The sequence below is a fragment of the Fundulus heteroclitus genome, chromosome 5 (genome assembly GCF_011125445.2).
Source record: "Fundulus heteroclitus isolate FHET01 chromosome 5, MU-UCD_Fhet_4.1, whole genome shotgun sequence".
NCBI classification, from domain to species: Eukaryota; Metazoa; Chordata; class Actinopteri; order Cyprinodontiformes; family Fundulidae; genus Fundulus; species Fundulus heteroclitus.
Window position 1 is genome coordinate 25,912,962 of NC_046365.1, and position 19,762 is coordinate 25,932,723.

The 19,762-nt window shown below is 38.3% G+C and overlaps 1 protein-coding gene across 1 annotated transcript in view; it reads left to right on the plus strand.

The window, feature by feature from the left end:
* The window catches only part of LOC105929253 (complement C3), a 31,904-nt gene extending 12,496 nt beyond the window's left edge, over nt 1-19,408 (plus strand). Inside the window, exons 17-43 of the mRNA XM_012866949.3 lie at nt 881-949; nt 1,254-1,451; nt 1,551-1,671; nt 1,751-1,839; nt 1,970-2,109; nt 2,825-3,037; nt 3,232-3,295; nt 3,710-3,799; nt 3,900-4,103; nt 4,755-4,830; nt 7,096-7,255; nt 7,359-7,454; nt 7,629-7,779; nt 10,571-10,656; nt 10,741-10,818; nt 12,510-12,665; nt 12,757-12,819; nt 12,969-13,050; nt 13,140-13,188; nt 14,874-14,964; nt 15,077-15,166; nt 15,261-15,372; nt 15,464-15,553; nt 16,972-17,064; nt 17,147-17,230; nt 18,886-19,030; nt 19,114-19,408. Coding sequence (XP_012722403.2) covers nt 881-949; nt 1,254-1,451; nt 1,551-1,671; nt 1,751-1,839; nt 1,970-2,109; nt 2,825-3,037; nt 3,232-3,295; nt 3,710-3,799; nt 3,900-4,103; nt 4,755-4,830; nt 7,096-7,255; nt 7,359-7,454; nt 7,629-7,779; nt 10,571-10,656; nt 10,741-10,818; nt 12,510-12,665; nt 12,757-12,819; nt 12,969-13,050; nt 13,140-13,188; nt 14,874-14,964; nt 15,077-15,166; nt 15,261-15,372; nt 15,464-15,553; nt 16,972-17,064; nt 17,147-17,230; nt 18,886-19,030; nt 19,114-19,255 — 3,032 coding nt within the window. The 3' untranslated portion in view covers nt 19,256-19,408. The remainder of the gene's footprint in view (nt 1-880; nt 950-1,253; nt 1,452-1,550; nt 1,672-1,750; nt 1,840-1,969; nt 2,110-2,824; nt 3,038-3,231; nt 3,296-3,709; nt 3,800-3,899; nt 4,104-4,754; nt 4,831-7,095; nt 7,256-7,358; nt 7,455-7,628; nt 7,780-10,570; nt 10,657-10,740; nt 10,819-12,509; nt 12,666-12,756; nt 12,820-12,968; nt 13,051-13,139; nt 13,189-14,873; nt 14,965-15,076; nt 15,167-15,260; nt 15,373-15,463; nt 15,554-16,971; nt 17,065-17,146; nt 17,231-18,885; nt 19,031-19,113) is intronic.
* Nucleotides 19,409-19,762: the final 354 nt, after the last annotated feature.

Genomic DNA, 19,762 nt, shown 5'->3' on the forward strand with positions numbered 1-19,762 from the left:
AAGTCATTCATTAAGAGCTTTTGTTATGAATGGAATATAAAGACCCAGAATTCGGACCAGACAAAGTGTGTATGATTTGAAACAGTTTATTAACAACTAAACTGCGGCAGGCTGCGTCAGCGTCTATGGCAGGAACCTCTGGAAGCAGAGACAGCTGGTTAATGGCCACGTTTATCTTGCAGTGAGGACTAGTCACAAACGTAATGGTCACTACGCTTTTCTCTGTGCTCAGTCTGGGGGAAAACACAAGTGTACAGGAAATCTCAGAACGGAGCTCCTGTAGGCGAATGGTGGTCAGGGAACATGCAGAGGGTCAGAACCGTGGAGACAATCACAGACAAGATGATCAGGAGGGCAAACCAGAAGCCGATGTCGGGGACGAGGTCCGAGGTCAGAGCCAGGTGGTCAGATATCCAATCAGAACGGGATCCGGCAGACTCAGATGTCAGGTAGCAGGTCTAGTTCAGTACACAGGCAGTCAGGTCAGGCAGGAATCAGGTAGGCTCAGAGGTCAAGAGGCAGAACAGGTAATCAGAAGTCAGGATACAGAATGCTGGAATATGTCTCACCGGATGGCTCGAAATAATCTGGCACTAATGTCAGGTCTGAAGGCTGTTTATATACTGGCAGGCGCAGTTGAGCTGGTGTGTAGAGTGAGTAATCAGACCAGCATCAGTGCCAAGATCATGACAGCTTTATTTGTTAAAAAAGAGCTGTATATCCTTTTCTGAGTTTCTTTTTTTAAATATATAGGTAGCCCTTTTTACAAAGGCTAAAATTTAAAAATCCTCGTCATTTTTGCTATTTGTCGTCAAAACTCTACCAGGAGTAAATTTGAAATTTCTTCAGTATGACATGAGCATCCATCTGTGCGTTTCAGAGCTGACGTGCTCGGCCCTCAGCAGGAGGAAACGGGACGCTGCCATGATGAACTTCACCACCAACCTATGTGAGAACAATCAGAGCAAATGTTAACAAGAACAATCCAGTGCATATAAAATGTCTACAAATGTGTCTGTCTACCCTATGCCGGCAATCAAATGTCAGTAAAAGCAGATTCATGTAAATAAAACAAGCTCACAGATATTATTTTTAAAACCTTCGTTTTTAAACCGTAATTTTACCCATTCTCTTTTGTGAGAAGTTTTCTCCAGTTTATAGTAGTGAACTGTTTTTGTTTGTCTCCAGTCAAATGACACTTCCTTTGCTCATTTGTACCTTTATTTCTTCTTTACAACCTTCTTTGTGACCAGTGAGTCAATATGATGATGAACTGCAGCGGGACTGTTGTTTGGACGGCATGAGGGACACCACAGTTTCGTACTCCTGTGAGCGTCGCAGTGAGTACATCTCAGATGGTCCGGGCTGCGTCGAGGCCTTCCTGCACTGCTGCACAGAGATGGAAAGAAAACAAGCTGAGAGGAGGAAGGAAAACCTGAAACTGGGCCGCAGTAAGAGCCCTAAGAGAGAGATGAGAGGCGACTGCGTTGTTATTTGCAGTGCTGTGGTTTGAAGGGGATGAAATGTTCTCATTTTGAATCAAACTTTAGGTGAAAGTGACGACAACAGCTACATGGACAGCAATGACATAGTCTCTCGCACCAACTTCCCTGAGAGCTGGCTGTGGTCTGACATCAAACTGCCCCCCTGTCCATCAGAGACACCAAACTGGTGGGCTTACTGAAACTTTTACTTTCACTCACAATTTAGATTTCGTTGATAAGAACACAAATGTTTATTTTTGTCTCAGTGAAACGACATCATTCGAAAAGACTGTGCCTCTCCAAGATACAATAACAACATGGCGGTTCACAGGAATTGGTCTGTCAACAACTGGTGGTGAGAATTCAGTCTTTAGTGTTCAATTTTGTTTCAAAACCTAACATCAAGAAAATAAAATGTTTTCTGTAGCTCTCAGTGCCTCAGGTGTTCATTTTTTCTTTTTTAATATCTGCCTTGTTATTTGAAGGCCTCTGTGTGGCCGACCCGCTGGACATTATTGTCCGTAAGGATATCTTCATTGATCTCAAACTACCCTACTCAAGTGTTCGTGGAGAGCAGCTAGAAATTAAAGCAGTTCTGCACAACTACAATCCCGATCCTGTCACTGTAAGTCAGCAGCCTGGATTAGCCACTTAAAATAGATTTTTAATTGCCCCCACTGTACTTTAATCAGGATGAAATTGGGATGTATATAATGGGATATGTGTGTTTGTAGAAACGGGTTGTATTGTGATAATTAAAATGGATTTGAAGCTGCTTATATATATATATATATATATATATATATATATATATATATATATATATATATATATATATATATATATATATATATATATATATATATATATATATATATGTGTGTGTGTGTGTGTGTGTGTGTGTGTGTGTGTGTGTGTGTGCTACACCCTGAATTGAACCCCTCCTACCTTTCCTAACCCTTCAAAATGTGGGATAGGGTACGTGCTTTTTGAAGCCCTTTTTCAGAAAGCACAAATTCTGGTCTCTCTATTGTCAGCAACAAGCTGGCTCAACCTATTTGAAACAATTCCCCATTTTCTACACATGCATGGATGCTATAGAAAACGTGTTCAGGGTACAACTGAAAGATACGTCTAAATTTATTCTATTTTCTACATCTTTGGCATAGAAAATAAAAAAATAATAATTTACAATGTCTGACAGTTATATCTTCATCTGGTGCTTGTCCATTCCTCTTTCTAATGTTGCCCACATGGTCCATATCAATAACCATCTGAACTGAATTAAAATAAACTGAATGAGGCATCTTGTACATCCTCACCTGTTTGTTGTTTTTAAGGTACGCGTGGACCTAATAGAGGAAGCTCATGTGTGCAGTGCAGCTTCTAAGCGTGGGAAATATCGGCAGGAGGTTAAAGTTGGGGCCAGAAGCACAAGATCAGTTCCTTTTGTTATCATTCCAATAAGAGATGGACATTTTCGTATTGAAGTCAAGGCAGCTGTTAAGGACTCTGTACTCGGAGATGGAATTGTAAAAACACTGCGAGTTGTGGTAAGAGAAACAAGTCATGAGTCCATCTGTTAAGCCAGATGCAGAAAAACTGCAACCATCCTCTGGTTATCTTCCAACCCAACTGGGTATTGAATTATTTACTGTGTAAAATTATTCAGTTAACTAAAACTTATACAGCATAAAAGCAACTAGGAAGCTATTTCAGATTTATTTCCTCATTGCTGTTCTTCTAGCCTGAAGGTTTACTGATAAAATCTCCTCAAATTATAACGTTGGACCCTGAAAATGAAGGAAAAGGTAAGCAGGAATTTGTAGATTATTCACATTTTCTTTTACCGTTTGTTTTAGAATCTCAAAAAAAAAATCATTGAGAAAATAAATTTTATTTAATAATCTAATTCGAAGTACCATACAAGACCTTACTTTCCAGGATAAGCTACCGCTGAACTGAAAGCAGTGAACCTGTTTGGTCTGTCTCATAAGCATACACTTACATCTAAAGTAAAGGACAGAAATAATCAAGATGAAGAGGTGGAGAAAAAGGATGGAGAGTGATTAGTGAAGCAAAAATGGAATGTGATTAGCGATGAGTAGACCAGTAAACAAGAGTGAGGTTATTGAGTTGAGAGCATGAAATGAACTGGACTGTGATTATAGAGGTTAACAGTTATGTGCAAAGCATTACTAAAACTTTTTTTTTTTTTATTCCAGACGGTAAACAAGTGCAACTCCTCCGCAGTAATATTCCTCTAATCGACATTATACCAAACTCGCCCACCAGCACACAAATAGCCGTTACAGGTGATTTGCACACAAACTGGCTGAAAACTTTTGGTGTTACTGTAAATTGGCAAGAGTGCAAAATGTCATCTTACCTTAATTGCTGTGGGATCGTTGTCAGGAACAAAGCCTAAGGAAGAGCTCAAGAACAGCATTAGTGGAGAAACAATGGGCGCTCTGATCTACCAGCCTTCTGGCTGTGGAGAGGAAAACATGATCCACATGACCATGCCCGTCATCGCAACCATGTATTTGGACATGACCAATCAGTGGGAAGGCGTGGACATCGATAGACGCGACGAAGCCCTGAACCACATCAGCACTGGTGAGGCAGATAATTATATTTCTCTGCAGATTTACTACATATACCAGCTTTAATTTCAATTTTATCAGTTGGTAGGGCTGAGCGATGAATCGATTTAATGGATTCATTCAAATTATTTTAAAAGGAATTTTTGGAAAATCTGGATTATTTTGCCAATATTCTCATTGGGCTTCCTTGAAGAGAACATTATGCAATGCCGAATATATTTTAGGAGAATATATTGACAAAATATTGTAATGACTAAACTTTTATTTAATATGAAACACTTTAATGCACTTGTTTATTTATTTTTTAGACTAGTTTGAATTTACACAAGTGAAGTGAAGCCTGTTCTTAGATCATTGTGTAATACCATTAGCAGCAAACATTTTGTTATATTTTCGTTGTTTCAACCGCATCTTTTTTTGTTTTGTTTCACAGCTTGTATTTAGTTGCATTTTGAATTCAGGTCAACTCCCAGACGAAAGCAAGTTTTTAAAATAATGTATTTAATTTATTTTTGTGAAACAAAAGGGGGGGAGGTCGATTAACTGGATTTGGTATAACAAAATCTGAGATTTTATTTTTAAGCCATATCGTCCAGCCCTATCAGTTGTTCCAATGAATGTGTAGACAGCAATTAGTGAATCTTGTTTATTTTGTTGTGCTCAGGTTACCATAATCAGCTGAGCTACCGTAAAAAAGATGGGTCTTTTGCTGGGTATCCTGATCATGAAAGTAGTACCTGGTGAGCTCTACAGACCTGCACACATTTTTGCATAAATAAAAACTTTTGCATAAATTACTCAGTCGTACATTTCTTTAATCTTAGCACCAGAATACCAGAATTTCCCCACTGAGGGACAATAGATGTTATTTCTAAAGATATGTATAATGTGTCGTGCCCAAGTTTCAGAAACCTAACTCTCCCTCTCCTTGTGTTTGTATACATATCTTCCAAGACTCAATCTTTTAAATGAGTCTTTTTTACTATTCCTATTGACTTTCTGAAGGTCTATAATTGTCCCCTAATATTTTCACTAAAATTTGCATCCTGTATTAGTCATGAAACGGTAAAGAGCAGGACCCTAATGGAGTTAGATAATAGGAGGCAATAAATATTATTACTTAAAAGAGAACAATCAAAGATGTACAATAAAGAAACTAAAAAAGAATTAAGGGTGAATCCAAACTAATAAAGCAAAATTAGTAGACAAGGTTGTGACAACAGAAGGCTTTCAACATCTGAGGCCTTGTATACATGTAACTGGGTCTTTGGAAAAAATAATATCTCCCCCACATCATTTAAAAAAAATATAATTGTTCACATGGGATTGCTTTCAGAAAAGTTTTCATCCACATGAACCCACACAAATATGCCACTGAGCGTTGTTTTAGCCATACTAAACTCATAGGGGCCAGTGTACAGCAAAGCTAAAACCTACGTCAGCCAATCAGAGTCCTTCAAAATAATGGGCATGATAACTGTTTATTGGAGGGAAAGTTGGTGTGAAAAAGCTGACCTCCAAGCGCTCTTTCGCCTTTGCCTGGCCTTTAGCCACCGCATGGCCACGTCTATGACAATCATCACACATGTAACATCAGTGCTGAATTATTTTCCACACCCTGTGATGCCAGACACGCTAAAACGCTGGTTTGGCACATATGCATGGAAACACAAAATCCCTGGTTTTTTTTTGTTGTTTTTTTAAATGTCTACTTTGGTGGGAATTTTCAGAAATAATTGTTTTTAGTGATGTAAAATTAAGTTTTCATGTGGATGAAAAGCCAAAAAGAACAAAAGTGTATTCATTTTCCCAAATTTCCAGCTACGTATAGATAAGGCATTTTAGCTGGAGAGTTCATTGAACAACAACCAGGTGATTGATTAGTAACTAGGTGAACTGTGAGGGAAAGCAAGTATATGAAGATAAATGGAGAAAATGGGAGAAAACAGCTAATGGGAGACACAGGTAACCATTCATCCATTTTCTAACAGTTCTATCCCTGTTGGAGTCAAGAGGGGTTGCTGGTGCCTATCTCCAGCTATCAATGGGCGAGAGGCGGGGTACACCCTGGACACGTCGCCAGTCTATTGCAGGACACACAGGGAACCAAGGACATAGAAATCAAAATGGTATACAAACTAGAAAAATAATAAATTATAAGAAATAATCAAGATTCAAACAAGACGACAATTAAAAGGAATACATGCAATAAATGGAACATGCATCTAATGAAAAGACAATAATTTAATTATTGATGCAAAATAATCCAGGTTGAAAAAAAGTTGAGTAGATCCTCTGGACGGGTTTTTTTTTTTTTTTGTTAAAACGTTTCATCTCTTCTGTGAGGGACTTCCTCAGTCTGAGGAATTACAGGTAAACTCAGACTTATAAGCAGCACCTTCGCGTAGTGGAACAACAAGTTAAACGGCGACAAGCAAAACTGGTTGCTTACATGCTAAAGAGGACCATCAGACTAACGATCAATTGTTAGTTCTCTGATTGCCGCTTACTGTTCCCAGAGGGCTGAGGCATGCTCACAATAACAGCATTGTAAGAGGAGGACAGGAAAATGTTCACTCCTGTGACCTGATTTTGGCTATGGTTCCTGCTGGAAACTACTCTTGTACTGAACAAAGCTCCTGCAGTGAAAACACGACTTGCACGTGGACACAAAATGGTTTCTTGTCCGAAATAAAATGAGGCATTTTATCCCAAAATAATTCACAAGCCAAAGTTAAGTGGCTTAACAAACAAAAAAGATTTCTCTGTAAATTAGCAGGTTCAGGAAATGTGTGGGATTTTTTTTTAAAAACACCTGGAGCTATTACTGTAGAGTAATACAACTTTTAAAGCTTACAAGAAAGTATAGCTCCAACAAAGCAACATATGAAAAACAATGGCTGTCTGAAAACTTTTAAGTGCCTTTAACTCGCAATATGACTACAAATCCATTTTGTGTTTCAAGAGCCACTAACATTTCTGTAACCTCTATTTTCCCCCACAAGGCTGACGGCGTATGTTGTCAAGGTGTTTTCTCTGGCCAGCAACCTGGTGGCCGTACAAGGCAAAGTCATCTGTGACGCCGTCAAGTTTTTGATTCTCAGCGCACAGCAGTCTGACGGGACCTTCAGGGAAGTTGGAAGCGTATCCCACCCAGAGATGCTTGTGGGCACCCTGAGTTCATAAATAGTCAAATGGTTTATTGTTTTGAAAACAAAAGAGTGTTTCATAATTGAGTTGGTGGGAAAAAAGTTGTGTATTTCTGTAGGGCGATGTCCACGGCACAGATTCTGACGTGTCCCTGACGGCCTTCTGCCTCATTGCCATGCAGGATTCACGCAGGTTATGTGGTAACAGTATTAATGTGAGGACTTTATATTTTCACTCATAATAATAATTTGTCTATAGTATATATATTAAGACAATGTTTCTGCTTTTAACTCCTAAATGAGCAGCGGCAGATTTATACTGAACTGTTGTGTTTGAAGCACGTAAACATTCTAGTATTCTTACACTTTTTTTCTTTCATTTTGTCCAGACTTTACAAGACAGCATAAAGAAAGGAGTGAGCTTTCTGCAAAAACGCCTGCAGACCCTAGTCAACCCTTATGCAGTCGCCATGGCATCGTATGTCCTGGCCAACGAAAACAATCTGAACCTGGAGATCCTGCACAGCTTTGCCTCCCCAGGTGCAGTCACACAGACACCACAGATGATTTCTAATGAATGCAATTTAAATAGTTTGAACTCACAACTACGACACAAGGAACAGATTGTATTGTTGTATTCAAGATCACTTAAGCCAAGACAAAGCCAAGATCAACACCAACACCTTAAGTGAGGCACGAACAAATCTGAGACCATTTTCAAGACCATTGCTACAATAGGTCATTCCTCACATGAAGTCACATTTGTCTGTGAACAGCCCGGGTTTCCAAGCTGATAGGACAAGAAGAGTGCAAACTACAATGGCAACAACCACAAAAATAATCATTTTGGAAGATGACAACATCCCAGGAGCTTCATTTCAGCCTGTTTCAACGGAGAAACCCAGCATAGCAGAGCTTAAACGTTGATCGAAATGTAGAGGCCTCAAAATGTGCGGAAAGAAAGCAGTATTAGTAGAAAGGTAGGAAAGGTTGTGAAATGCGAGGAAGAAACCCGCTGCGTCAGTGTAGAATTCCTGCTAATACTAAGAACAAATACATATATTATTACAGGCCTATGTTATAAATTGTTATAGGAGTCATTGCAGAAAATAGACTTAAAAACAGCTTCTTTTCTAAAGTTGCAAAGTCAATCATCCCGCTGTAATCAGACACTCAGATCCCAACTCACCATCTCACATACACACACACACACACACAAGTTCACTGTGAGATAATCAATTCGACTCCGTGAAAATAAGCCGTAGACCAGCAAGAAAACCACCACACGGCGCTTTTAATCCTTACAAATGCACGTATTTAGCTGGTGTTTATGCACACCGGAACTTTTCCTGCTAGTAAGAAGGTTGTGATCTAGGATGGCGGGGGGTGGGGGGTTAGGATGGTGAGGTGGGATGGTGAAGCCCTGCTGTATAGCTGCAGGGCTTCTGTCGGGAAAAGAGCAGAGCCAAAAGAGCAACTTCACGCTCAAAAAGAAGCTCAAGAAACCGCAACCGCTGACTCACGAAAGTTACAAGTGACTTTAGAGGAAACACAAGCCCAAAGTTGCTTGGGCTTGTGTGACTATGCAGCATTGAAGCTCACATAAACAGCCCTCATGGACTGTATGATGATGTTTTCGTTCCACTGAGAAAAAGTGTTGTCTACCTGCAGAGATGATGCAGTCACTGGTATTAGGATTCCACAGTAAAATCCTTTTGGTTACGAGCTTGTATCCAACACTGACATTTCTCTGCAATCCTTCGGGGTTTTGGAAAATCAATGGAAACAAAATCTCCCTTCATATAATCATGCTCACCATATCACAAGTCACTCCAGCAGATACCGACGCAGCAGTGGTGTTTTGTTGATGCCATAGTATGTCTGTGGAGGTGATATTCAGGACAGACCTGTTACCACTCTGCTTGTATGGCCACAAGATGGCCGCCACACTAAATTTAGTAATTTGACATCATTTGAGGAATGCCCTATTACAATAATGTCATTGAAATCTGCATTTGAAACTAACTTCTGCTTAGACAGAAAAAAAAACTCCAGTTATTACACTGGGAAATGTGTCTCCCTCATGTTTTCTCATCCCTTTCACTTTCTCAACCTCAGCATAACAGGTGACACATGGAAATTTACAAAGAAAAAACTGGTTTGCATTTGAATGTAGCCAGTTTATTACCAAGTTGCGGTAAAAGAACGACGCTCCAGCTGTAGTCTTGACTGGTCTTAAGAAAAAGGACCCTGAGATAAGACCATAACTCTTTGCTATATTTGTACTTTTGCAGTTTGTGTATATGTTACGGTAAAATATTCTAAAACGGTAAAAATTTTACCCAAGGTTTGCAGTATTAAAAATGCTGTCCACCACAGGATGTTTCAGACTGACCGTGTATCAATTCATACCCAGCTGGGGATGTTTTGTACCTCTTTTGCGAACTGATGATTTGCAGTAATTTTGCGGTAAGTCTCCAGCTAATAATATCTACCAGCAAGAGCTAGCTAATTGTCATTTAGGTTTGATTAGAGGTCCTGAGCTCACATATTTCACAAGAGGCAAGTGGAATAACAACCTATGGGGTATAGTATTAAGTCTTCAACAAGTAATAAACCATCAAATCATATTGTAAGTGAAATCTGATGAGTTTCACAATTATTTCCATATATACTCAAATTACTGAAGTATTTATAGACACTGTGGTCAGTAGCAGGGGAGATATATGGTTTTACAGGTCAATGGAGGCAACATGTGATAAATGGGTTGGTACAAAATATGCCAATTGGCAAGTGGTAAAATGACTGAAAACTACTTAATTCCCACTAAAAAACATTTCAGTTCATAATAAAATTTATTTGAAAAAATCAATTTGAAAAAATATATAACGTCTAGGGAATTTAATGTTAAACTAATTCCCAAGACGTTTTATTCTTTAGACAATCAAATAATAAAAGTGCAGCTAACAGCATAAGATTATGACATCCAGTTGCAACCTCTCAAGTTTAAAATCATTTTTTGGTTTAAGTAGGTAAGATTATTAGAAAGGTGTTTGGGAAGTCAAGAGAGAGGATGTTTTTTGTCAGGTTGTAATTACGTTTTTCTTTCAGCGGTGATATCAGCTCTCTTTAGTGGAGACTAATTAACTTCCTCTCATCTATAGGACCTCGGCTGCTCTTTACCATTATGAAGCAGAAAAAAAACTGTTAGACTGTTTAAATCTTTGTTCAAATCTGCTTACAAAATGCAATGGTTCACACTCTATTTCTTGATTTTACCAGTTAATGGGAGCCCTCTTGTGAATCATTAATGTTGTTGTGTTATCTTCAGATCTGTCCCACTGGCCTACACCAATGGGTCGTGTTTTTACGCTAGAAGCCACTGCATATGCTCTTCTGGCTCTTGTCAAAGCCAAGGTCAGGCTGTTTCCTTTATTACATGAATAATATAGATGATGATTCTGTTTAACAGCTTCAACATGATATGTTGTTATTGTAAAGGCTTTTAAAGAAGCCATACCAGTTGTGGAGTGGTTCAACAAGCAGCAACGAGAAAATGGAGGCTATGGATCAACTCAGGTGATGCAAAACTATTGTTTCTGTCATCTTTTTTGGTTTGAACCTTTATGGCAATGTTTCCCAGTTTCTACATATTTAGCTCTCCAAGCTCCACTATACTGACTAGGGATGGGTACATTTCACATTTGAACCGATACTCGTGGGAATCGATACCAGTTCTTAACAGTATCCATTTTCGGTATTTTTGTGTGTTTATGCTGTAATAAATGTCAGTTCATAACTAAAATCTCTAAATTTTTCAATTTAACATAAGTATTTCTCAATATATAAATGTATTTGGATCTAAAAATGAACCTCATTAAACAATTTATGAATTTTAATACATGAAAAATAATTAAGGCTATGTATTAATAAAACAACGTTTTACCAAAGCAACAGTTGTCAGAGGCACAGAGTGGATGAGGTGAATATGCGATTGAAATTATGTGAATAAAATTCAAGGAATTGTTTTAGTACAGTTTTAGAGAAGAACAAATATATATTAAAAACATATCTTGTCCCGCTTTCTAAATCAGGATTGGATACATTTACAATGAGGGAACAGAGAGGCTCTGCTCTCTCCACTCTTTGCTCTGACTGCAGGCGAGTTTCAGGACTAGGCAGCTGTCTGTCTGGGAGACAGTGCTAGGAGAAACTTGTAGAAGTACTTGGCTCTCCCAAAACAATAACTGAAGAACGATTATTACTTTCTCGGGAAGTCACCAATAACAGAAAAAAGTCGCTAGATTTTTCAGTAGTCGCTTTTTTGAAAAAAGATCACTGGATGGCTCTGAAAAGTCACTAAATATAGTGAGAAATTCACTAAATTGGCAGCAGTGACCAGGTGCTTCCTCAGTTTAGAAGTATTCTTGCCGCTGATCTTGTACTTGTAAAAAAAATAATAACACAGAAAAATCCATTGTTGTTAGCATCCACTTATGAATATGCTAACAAATATTTACCTGGTCAATAAACATAAGTTAGCAATTTAACAGTTTTTCAACTTTGACCTGAAACACAGTTATATTTGGTTTGATGTCTTCCTAAGATCTACTTTACAACTTCTGAGGTAAACCATAAGAATCCATCGCTGTGAATGTCCACTTTACTTTGCACAGCCAAGGTCAGGCTGGCTGTAGGACATTCTCAAAGTTTTCTCCACTGCAGATTCCTTTTCGAGAAGGTTTTGTTTGAAGTTGTTTGTTTGTGCGCTTAAACAACTCTTCTTCTCGGTTGTTGGTGCTCCTCAGCTTGGTAGTGACCACAAAAACATCAGAGCTCCTCTCATTCTTAAAGGCCCTGAGGGGTTTAGGAGCAATTTCTTAAAAGTAGACATGTCATGCAAAATCTACTTTATGAGACCTTAAATGCATTTTATTGTGTACTTTAAGGCTGTAGGAGAATAGAAAAAATTAATTTGGTCTTTTCGTGTTTTAGATGTCTTTGTACACTGTGTTTGGGTCATATTTCTAAATTTATTTTGTTGTCTCTATTACATTGTTTTTCAATTACATCTCAGTATTTGCTATGGAAATGCTAAAGAACATCTTGTCATTCAGCTTAACATATCAGCTGCCACAGCTCTATATTTCCGTTGATTCAAATACCACTAGTTGTTCTTGTAGCCCACTTTAAATACCATGACTTTGTAATATTGATCTGTTTGTTGGTAGTCAGGGCTTATATTTCTAAAGTCTTCCTTTTCCGCGCAGGCCACAGTGACAGTGTACCAGGCCGTGGCAGAGTACTGGGCCAGTGAAAGAGATCCAGACTATGATCTAAATGTGGACATCTTGCTGCCGGGCAGATCAAAGCCTGAAAAATACAACTTCAACAGGGGGAACCACTTTGCCACAAGAACCTCTAAGGTTCGAACAAGCACTTTATCACAAATAGTGGCTCAAAACCTAGCTTTTGGTGCTTTATAATCTTTTTTTTTTTTTTTTTTTTATGTTGTAGATCAATAATATAAACCAAGACGTGACAGTTGTTGCCACAGGCCCAGGAGAAGCCACAGTGACCGTAAGTGAAACATGTTCATGTCTGCCTGTTTGGGTTCAGTTTTATCCATGGAAAGTTATACATATTTTAACTTCATGTCTACAGTCTCAAGGCGGATCTCCTGTTTATCTATTGCATGCTAAATTACAAATCTGCTTGTTATGTGACAGATGGTGTCGTTGTTTTACGCTTTACCCAAAGAAAAGCACAGTGACTGTCAGAAGTTTAACATGTCGGTACAACTCCTCCCAGGTTTGTCTAAGTGCCTTGCCCCTTCTTGTGTGTTAATATGTTTCAAAGCATGTTTCCCACCTCGCTCACAACTTGTGTTGTGTTTCCAGAAACAACAGATGAAACTGAGAAGATTTACAAGATGAAAATAGAGCTTTTGTAAGTCATATAGTTTCATGAAAATCGTCCCTTCCACATAAAGCGTTGCTTTATTGCAGATTAAGTTTTAACTCATTAAAGTCTGTCCAAAAAATGTATCATTTTACTGACAGCTCAGTAATTCTACAGCTGAATTAAAACATCCAGTCACATGTAACGATTTCAGAATCATTAGTGTTTCTGCTCTATTGCACTATTCGGACACCACTTATCACGGCGACTATTGTCTAGAGTTCTTAACAATTGGACCTGTATTTGGTAAAGACTCTTTAGCCAAAGCGGAAGTGCGTCAGTGGTCGCCATGATAAGTGCTGTGTGAATTGTGCGGTAAGTAAGGAAGGAGATGAGAAAAGGAGCCTGTATGCTTCCTCCGCATGGCTAATTTAGCATAGGATCCTTTGATGTCCCTTACTGGCGCTAAGGACCTATATCCCAGAATTCTTTGCAATGAGATGACGTATAAGCACAATCCACCACACGGAAATGAAAGAAAATCTCTGAAAAGCAGAGAACGCACACTTTGTAGTTCACTTTGAGAAAGGCTGTAGATCCGGATTGGACTTGCATCATCTATGTGCGTTTCCATTATGTAATGACGTCAGATTTAAAGGCTGTCCAAAATTGGCACAGTAGTCCAAAGCTCCTTTCCTTCTCACGATAGAGTTCTTACTGTTGATCCCATGAAAGGTTAAGGAACAGGAGCTATAAGCTATAATTAAGGATGTTCGGATGGAGCCATTGACTTTAAAACAATACACCTCACCCCCTGATCAAGCATGTGATGACAATGTAGAGGTTTCAAAGTGGGGTTCTGTTAAGTGGCAGGACCAGTCAATATCTTACCTTCAGTATACAGTTAAGCCCAAAACTTTCAAGATCCCAGGCAGATTTACATTTTAAATAATTTCTTATTTAACCAAGAACATTGTTTGTGAGAGGAAATTAGATGGACATCTCCAAAGAGATAATACAACAAAGCAAAAGAAGTGTGTATTGTGAAATTAAAGATTTATCGTGTTTAAGGTTCAAAGGCCTCCTTGTCATCACCCTAATCTTTAGCTCCCTGAACAGATTTTCCACAAGATTCAAGTTGGGGCTCTGGCTGAGCAGCTCCAAACCCTTAATGTTACTTCCAGTTAGAAAAAGTATGTATGAATAATTTTGGGCCGGAATGTAACCCTGCTAGCTTTTGTTATAGCATGCTAAATATGTATGTTTATGTAGGGCTTGAATGATATGGCTATTTGTATTAAAGTGTAGGGTTATTTTTAATGTCAAAATGAGTATCCCATTAGCATCTAAAGATAGAGTAAGGTCATGTGAAACGTCCAAACTAATCCCTTGAACTGTTATAACTGTTCTTTATTTATTTATTTTTGTAACAGATACTGACTCTGACCAGACGCAAAATTCACACACAGGGTTTTGCAGTTTGTGTTTCAAGCTGTGGGTCCTTTCAGCTGTTTCCTCATTCAGAGGGATTGTCGTTATTATGAGCTCCTCTAATCGTTATTGTCATAGTAACTGTAGCAACGCAACGTTATGGTCCTCCAGTGTCCAATCTATAGTGAACGTTGGGTGAGAGGCAACTCCTAGCCTCTTGCAGATCATGAAAATCAAATGAATTATCTTTTTAATGAAGTATTTTTTTCTACTCTTTCTCCACTTATTTTTCTTCTGTACAGATATAAGGACAAACATCGAGATGCAGCCATGACAGTGTTGGATATTGGGTTGCTAACGGGCTTCACTGTTAACACCAAAGATCTCAACCTTGTGAGACACACACACACCTTCAAGCTTAGGCTGCTCAGATGTCTCAAATCATTGAGACAAGAATGTGATTTTGTGCTCAAAGATGAGAATCATATATTTTTTTTGTATGTAGTTATCTAAAGGCCGTGCCCGCAGTATCTCAAAATACAAGGAGAGCATCGGTGACTCTGAAAGAAGCTCCCTCATCATCTACATGGACAAGGTACTGAGTCTTTAGCGTTGTATCATTTCCATCGTTTTGTATCAGTACAGTTCTTTTCTATCTCATTTGTCTCTTTATTTACACCTCTTGAAAGGTTTCACACACAAAACCAGAGGAGATCGTTTTTAGGATTCACCAGAAGCAGCTAGTAGGCGTTTTGCAACCAGCAGCTGTGTCTGTTTATGAGCACAACAGCCCTCAGTATGGTAATCATGACTCGTCAAAGATGTGTCATTATATTTTCAAATAAGTGAAAAGTTTTTTGAAGTGTATAAATATGTTTAACACACCATGCAGAGACACGTTGTGTGAGATTCTACCATCCAGAGAGGACGTCTGGAAAGCTGCTTCGACTCTGCAGAAACGATGAGTGCATATGTGCCGAAGGTAAACAGGACTTGTTTTAGCTGTCTGCCAATAATAGTAATGTAAAAGAATATTACTTCTTCAGATCAGACCACATCATTCAACCATAAAGCAACAAATGCAGTTAGATTTACAACCTCAGTGTTGAGATTGTTTTCAAATAAATCAAACAATAAGTTTATTCAAAGATGGTAAGAAATAGGAATGGTCGTCCTTTGAAACATGAAATATGGATACCAAGTCTTCTTGTCAGATTTGTCTCCAGTATATACTACATTAAGAAATCTTAAAGTACTTGGAAAAAAACTTGTGATTTATTCTTTTGATTTTACATGCTTTTCAGATTATCACATCTTACTGACCCCTGCTGGGCTTTCTAAGTGATAACGTGAGAGTGGCACCACTACCTACCCTGGTTTTTGAGTTGATCAGGTTCAGAAGGAGACAAAAATAGGAGTTTGTCAAAAATAACTCGTGTATTTGCTGCCCTTTAAAGTACAAATATTTAAAAGGAAAAACTATCATCCTAATCTAAAATCACCATGAAGCATAAACTAAGCTCTAACTCACAATCATAAAAACACTCTCAGCTATTTGTGTCGTGTAAAATTATCAATTAGATCTTTGTAAATCAGACCCGGCTTAGCAACATATCATCAAACGACAGTTACAATGAGCTCGCTGGCTGCCTCGGAAGTCCAATCCGAAAGTCATGATCAAGTTATGTGTGTACGAAGTGTGCCATTTTGAGTCTACTTTAATAAGCAAATTATTGGGAACGCCTGTGGAACAATCAAATTTATTCACGCAGTGAAAAACAACCGGTCTTACCTGAAGTGAGCCTAACTCTGCCCTTGAGAGTTGAAAACTTGAAAGAACGGCAAGGACAAATGACAGAAATCAGTATCAATGCCTTAGAATATCGTTTGTCTACACTGTACACTACCAGTCAAACGTTTGGACGCAGCTTTGTCATTCAAAGGCGTATCCTTATTTTTACAGATACATAGTAAAGACAAAGATACAGTACATAGTGAAGACATCAAAATTATGGCAGAAAAGTATATAGAATTAAATATCAAACACAGAATTGTGAAATAACTCAAAACATCTAGAATATTTGTGCTTTTCTGAAGTTTGTTTGATGCATTAATCCATTATGAACTGCTCTAAAACTGTGGCTGGCAGAGGATAAACTACTATTCTGTTTATGTAGGTGGAAGGTTTTCACATATTAGTAATTATAAAACTATTAGTCAAATAAAGGGAGAGTTTAATAACTGAAAAAAATTACCTTTGGGTACAGAAATTAAGCTCATATTTCTCTATGTGTAGGGGCTATTGAATTAAGTTTTGCTGAAAATTCATGTTTGTTTTATGAAGGAATATCTTTATCTTATGGGTTCAATTTCCACATTGTCCATGTTTTGTGATTGCAGAAAACTGCAGTATGCAGAAAAAGGGCAATATCAGCAATGATGAGCGGACAGCTAAGGTTTGTGAGACTGAACTGAACAGCAAAATAGATTTTGGTAAGTGCCAATATTTGTATGAATTTCACAAGGAGTTGTGTAAATGTGCCAACGAGTCGACGTACAACCTGCATGTCCTCAGCTTACAAAGTGAGAGTGGAAGGGTTTGCAGATGGTTTGTCCACCGATCTCTACACAGTGCTTGTGCTCGATGTCATAAAAGAAGGTGAGTTTGTGTCCGTCTGACTTTCAGCTTTACAAACCAATTAAAACTTTACGGTAAAATCTTCATGCAATTTTTTGTGCAACATTCTCCAACAGCTTTTTATTCCTGTATTAATTTAAGGAGGATGAATAAGTCATTTTTCTAAAGTGCCTTGCACGTCATTAAAACCCTTTGGACCTTTTCACATTTGGTAAATTATAACAATAAACTTCAGTATGTTCTATTGAGATTTTATGTAACAGACAAGCACAAGATTGCGCATAACTGTGATATGAGAGGTAAATGATTGAATAGGGTCCAGACATGCATAATTTAATCTAAGTGGAAATCCAGCTGTTTTGGGAAAATCTAAGAAGTTCACTAAAAAACATTTTAAAAAAATACCATCATGACAGAGGAACTCAGCAAACAGCTCAGACAGAAAGTTGTGGAGAAGTTTAAAGGAATGCTGGATTGATTAAAGACAGTATTTCAAGCTTTGATCAATATATCTCACAAAGCACTGCTTAATCCATCAACTGAAAAAAGAATATAGCATGACAGGCACCACTGAAAACCTACTACTTTTGAGGAGCTACAGATATCTGCAGCTCAGGTGGGATAATCTGTTAGTTGTGAACTCTCCAAATCTGGCCTTTATAGAACAATGACAAGAAAAAAATAGTATTGATGAAAGAAAACTGTAAAAAACATGAAGTTTACCACAAGCCATAAAAGGAAAACAATAAATATGTGGAAGAGAGTTTTTAGTCAGACTAAAATCTGACTTTGTCACAGAATAATGAATTCTTCAAAAGGTACTCATTTGTGTCATTGATACAAACTAAACTATTCACATTTGCCCAAATTTTCACGCTTCTTCCTGCACCAGCACGGCTGTGTTATTGCTATAAGCTAAAGCTACAACGCTGATGTTAGAGAGCAACTTAAAAAGGTCAGTGAAGCCCTTTTATCTGCGTCAGTGAAGTATTACACTTCCAACTTGCGTCCTGGGAAGGCTGCAAGTTTCCCAGTTTAAATCCCAAAGACAGTCACTCTGGGTCCCTGGGCGCTGCACTGCGGCGTCCCACTGCTCCTCAGGGAATGGATTAAATGCCGAGGACATTTTTCATTGTGATGTACAAAGGCGCAATGACAAATAAAGATTATTATTTAAAAATGCTGTTTACAGATGCGCCCCTTCAAAATCGACTGATCCTGATCTGTTTTGCAAAGAAGATTGAACAAAGGAATCAATACTCCTCTCAAGTGAAGGAGTCTGAATACAAGAGTGCACCACAGTTTTCACTTCAGCATGAACTTCTGCTTCACAATCATGATTTACTTTGCAGTTTATCAAATAAACATGGCCAAAAGTGAAGGTTGTAGTTGTAACGTGACCAAAAAAAGTCAAAGGGTGTTAATAGTTTTGCTGTAATTTGTTTACACTGTAATTCTTGCTTCCTACACAAAATCAGATATGTTTTATTCATTCCAGTGACATATGACAGGACAAAAGGATTCAAGTTTAAATGTACTAGTAAAACTGATCAGTTTATTCATAGCTAATTTGATTTAAATGGATTGGTAGGTGATTTTGATGACGTCATGGATTCAGATGATGATGCAGTTTCTTCCATGTCTGAACTGATTGGACACAATGTTTTTAATCACAGGAAGCTCAGATGTGGGTCCTCAGAATAAAAGGCGCACACTCCTCAGTTATCGGCACTGCAGAGAAGCTTTAGATGTAAAAATAGGCAAAAACTATCTCATCATGGGCACCTCAAAGGATATTTACGCTGATGAAGCAAGTCAGTCGTAAGTGTGCTCTGCTTTTTACTGATCAGTTTGCTGGATATGGAGTTTTGTCACGATTTTAAAACTACCCGTTTCTCTGTCAGGTACCAATATGTGCTTGGTGAGAGGACCTGGGTCGAGTACTGGCCCACTGAAAGGGAATGTGGAACCAAGGAACACAAACCCACCTGTGAGGGAATGGAGGAGATGGTCCAGCAGTACACTCTCCATGGATGTAGACATTAGTAAAACAAGTGAATACGTGAACAAACTTCCTGTTTTTCAAAGTTCACTGATGCAAGAGATTCAATTTTGTGTGGTTGCAAACAAAATACAAAAGGTTCAGCGTAAACAGAGACAGTTATGTTAAATCAAATAAAATTGTTTTAAATCAAAATGGCTAAATTGGACTTAAGACATTTTTTCTCAAGACGGTATTTTCTCTTTCCTTCGTTGTCAGGAAAAGTGACGGGGACTGGTGGAGCCTTTAAAAAAAATCAGTTACTGGTGCTTTTGACACTTTTGGTATAATCTTTCAAAGAAAAACTTAGGGACTCCTTCATTCAAATGGCAAAACATCAAATGACACACTAAATTGTGACTGTCTAAGGAGAATTTAGAGAGGCCAATTAGCCTAATAGGGTTAGGACTTTGCGAGGAAGCCAGATTCCCAGGTGAGAACTTATGCATGCACAGGGAGAACATGCAAACTCCATGCGGAAAGACCCAGGGCAAGGGTAGGACTCGAACCCA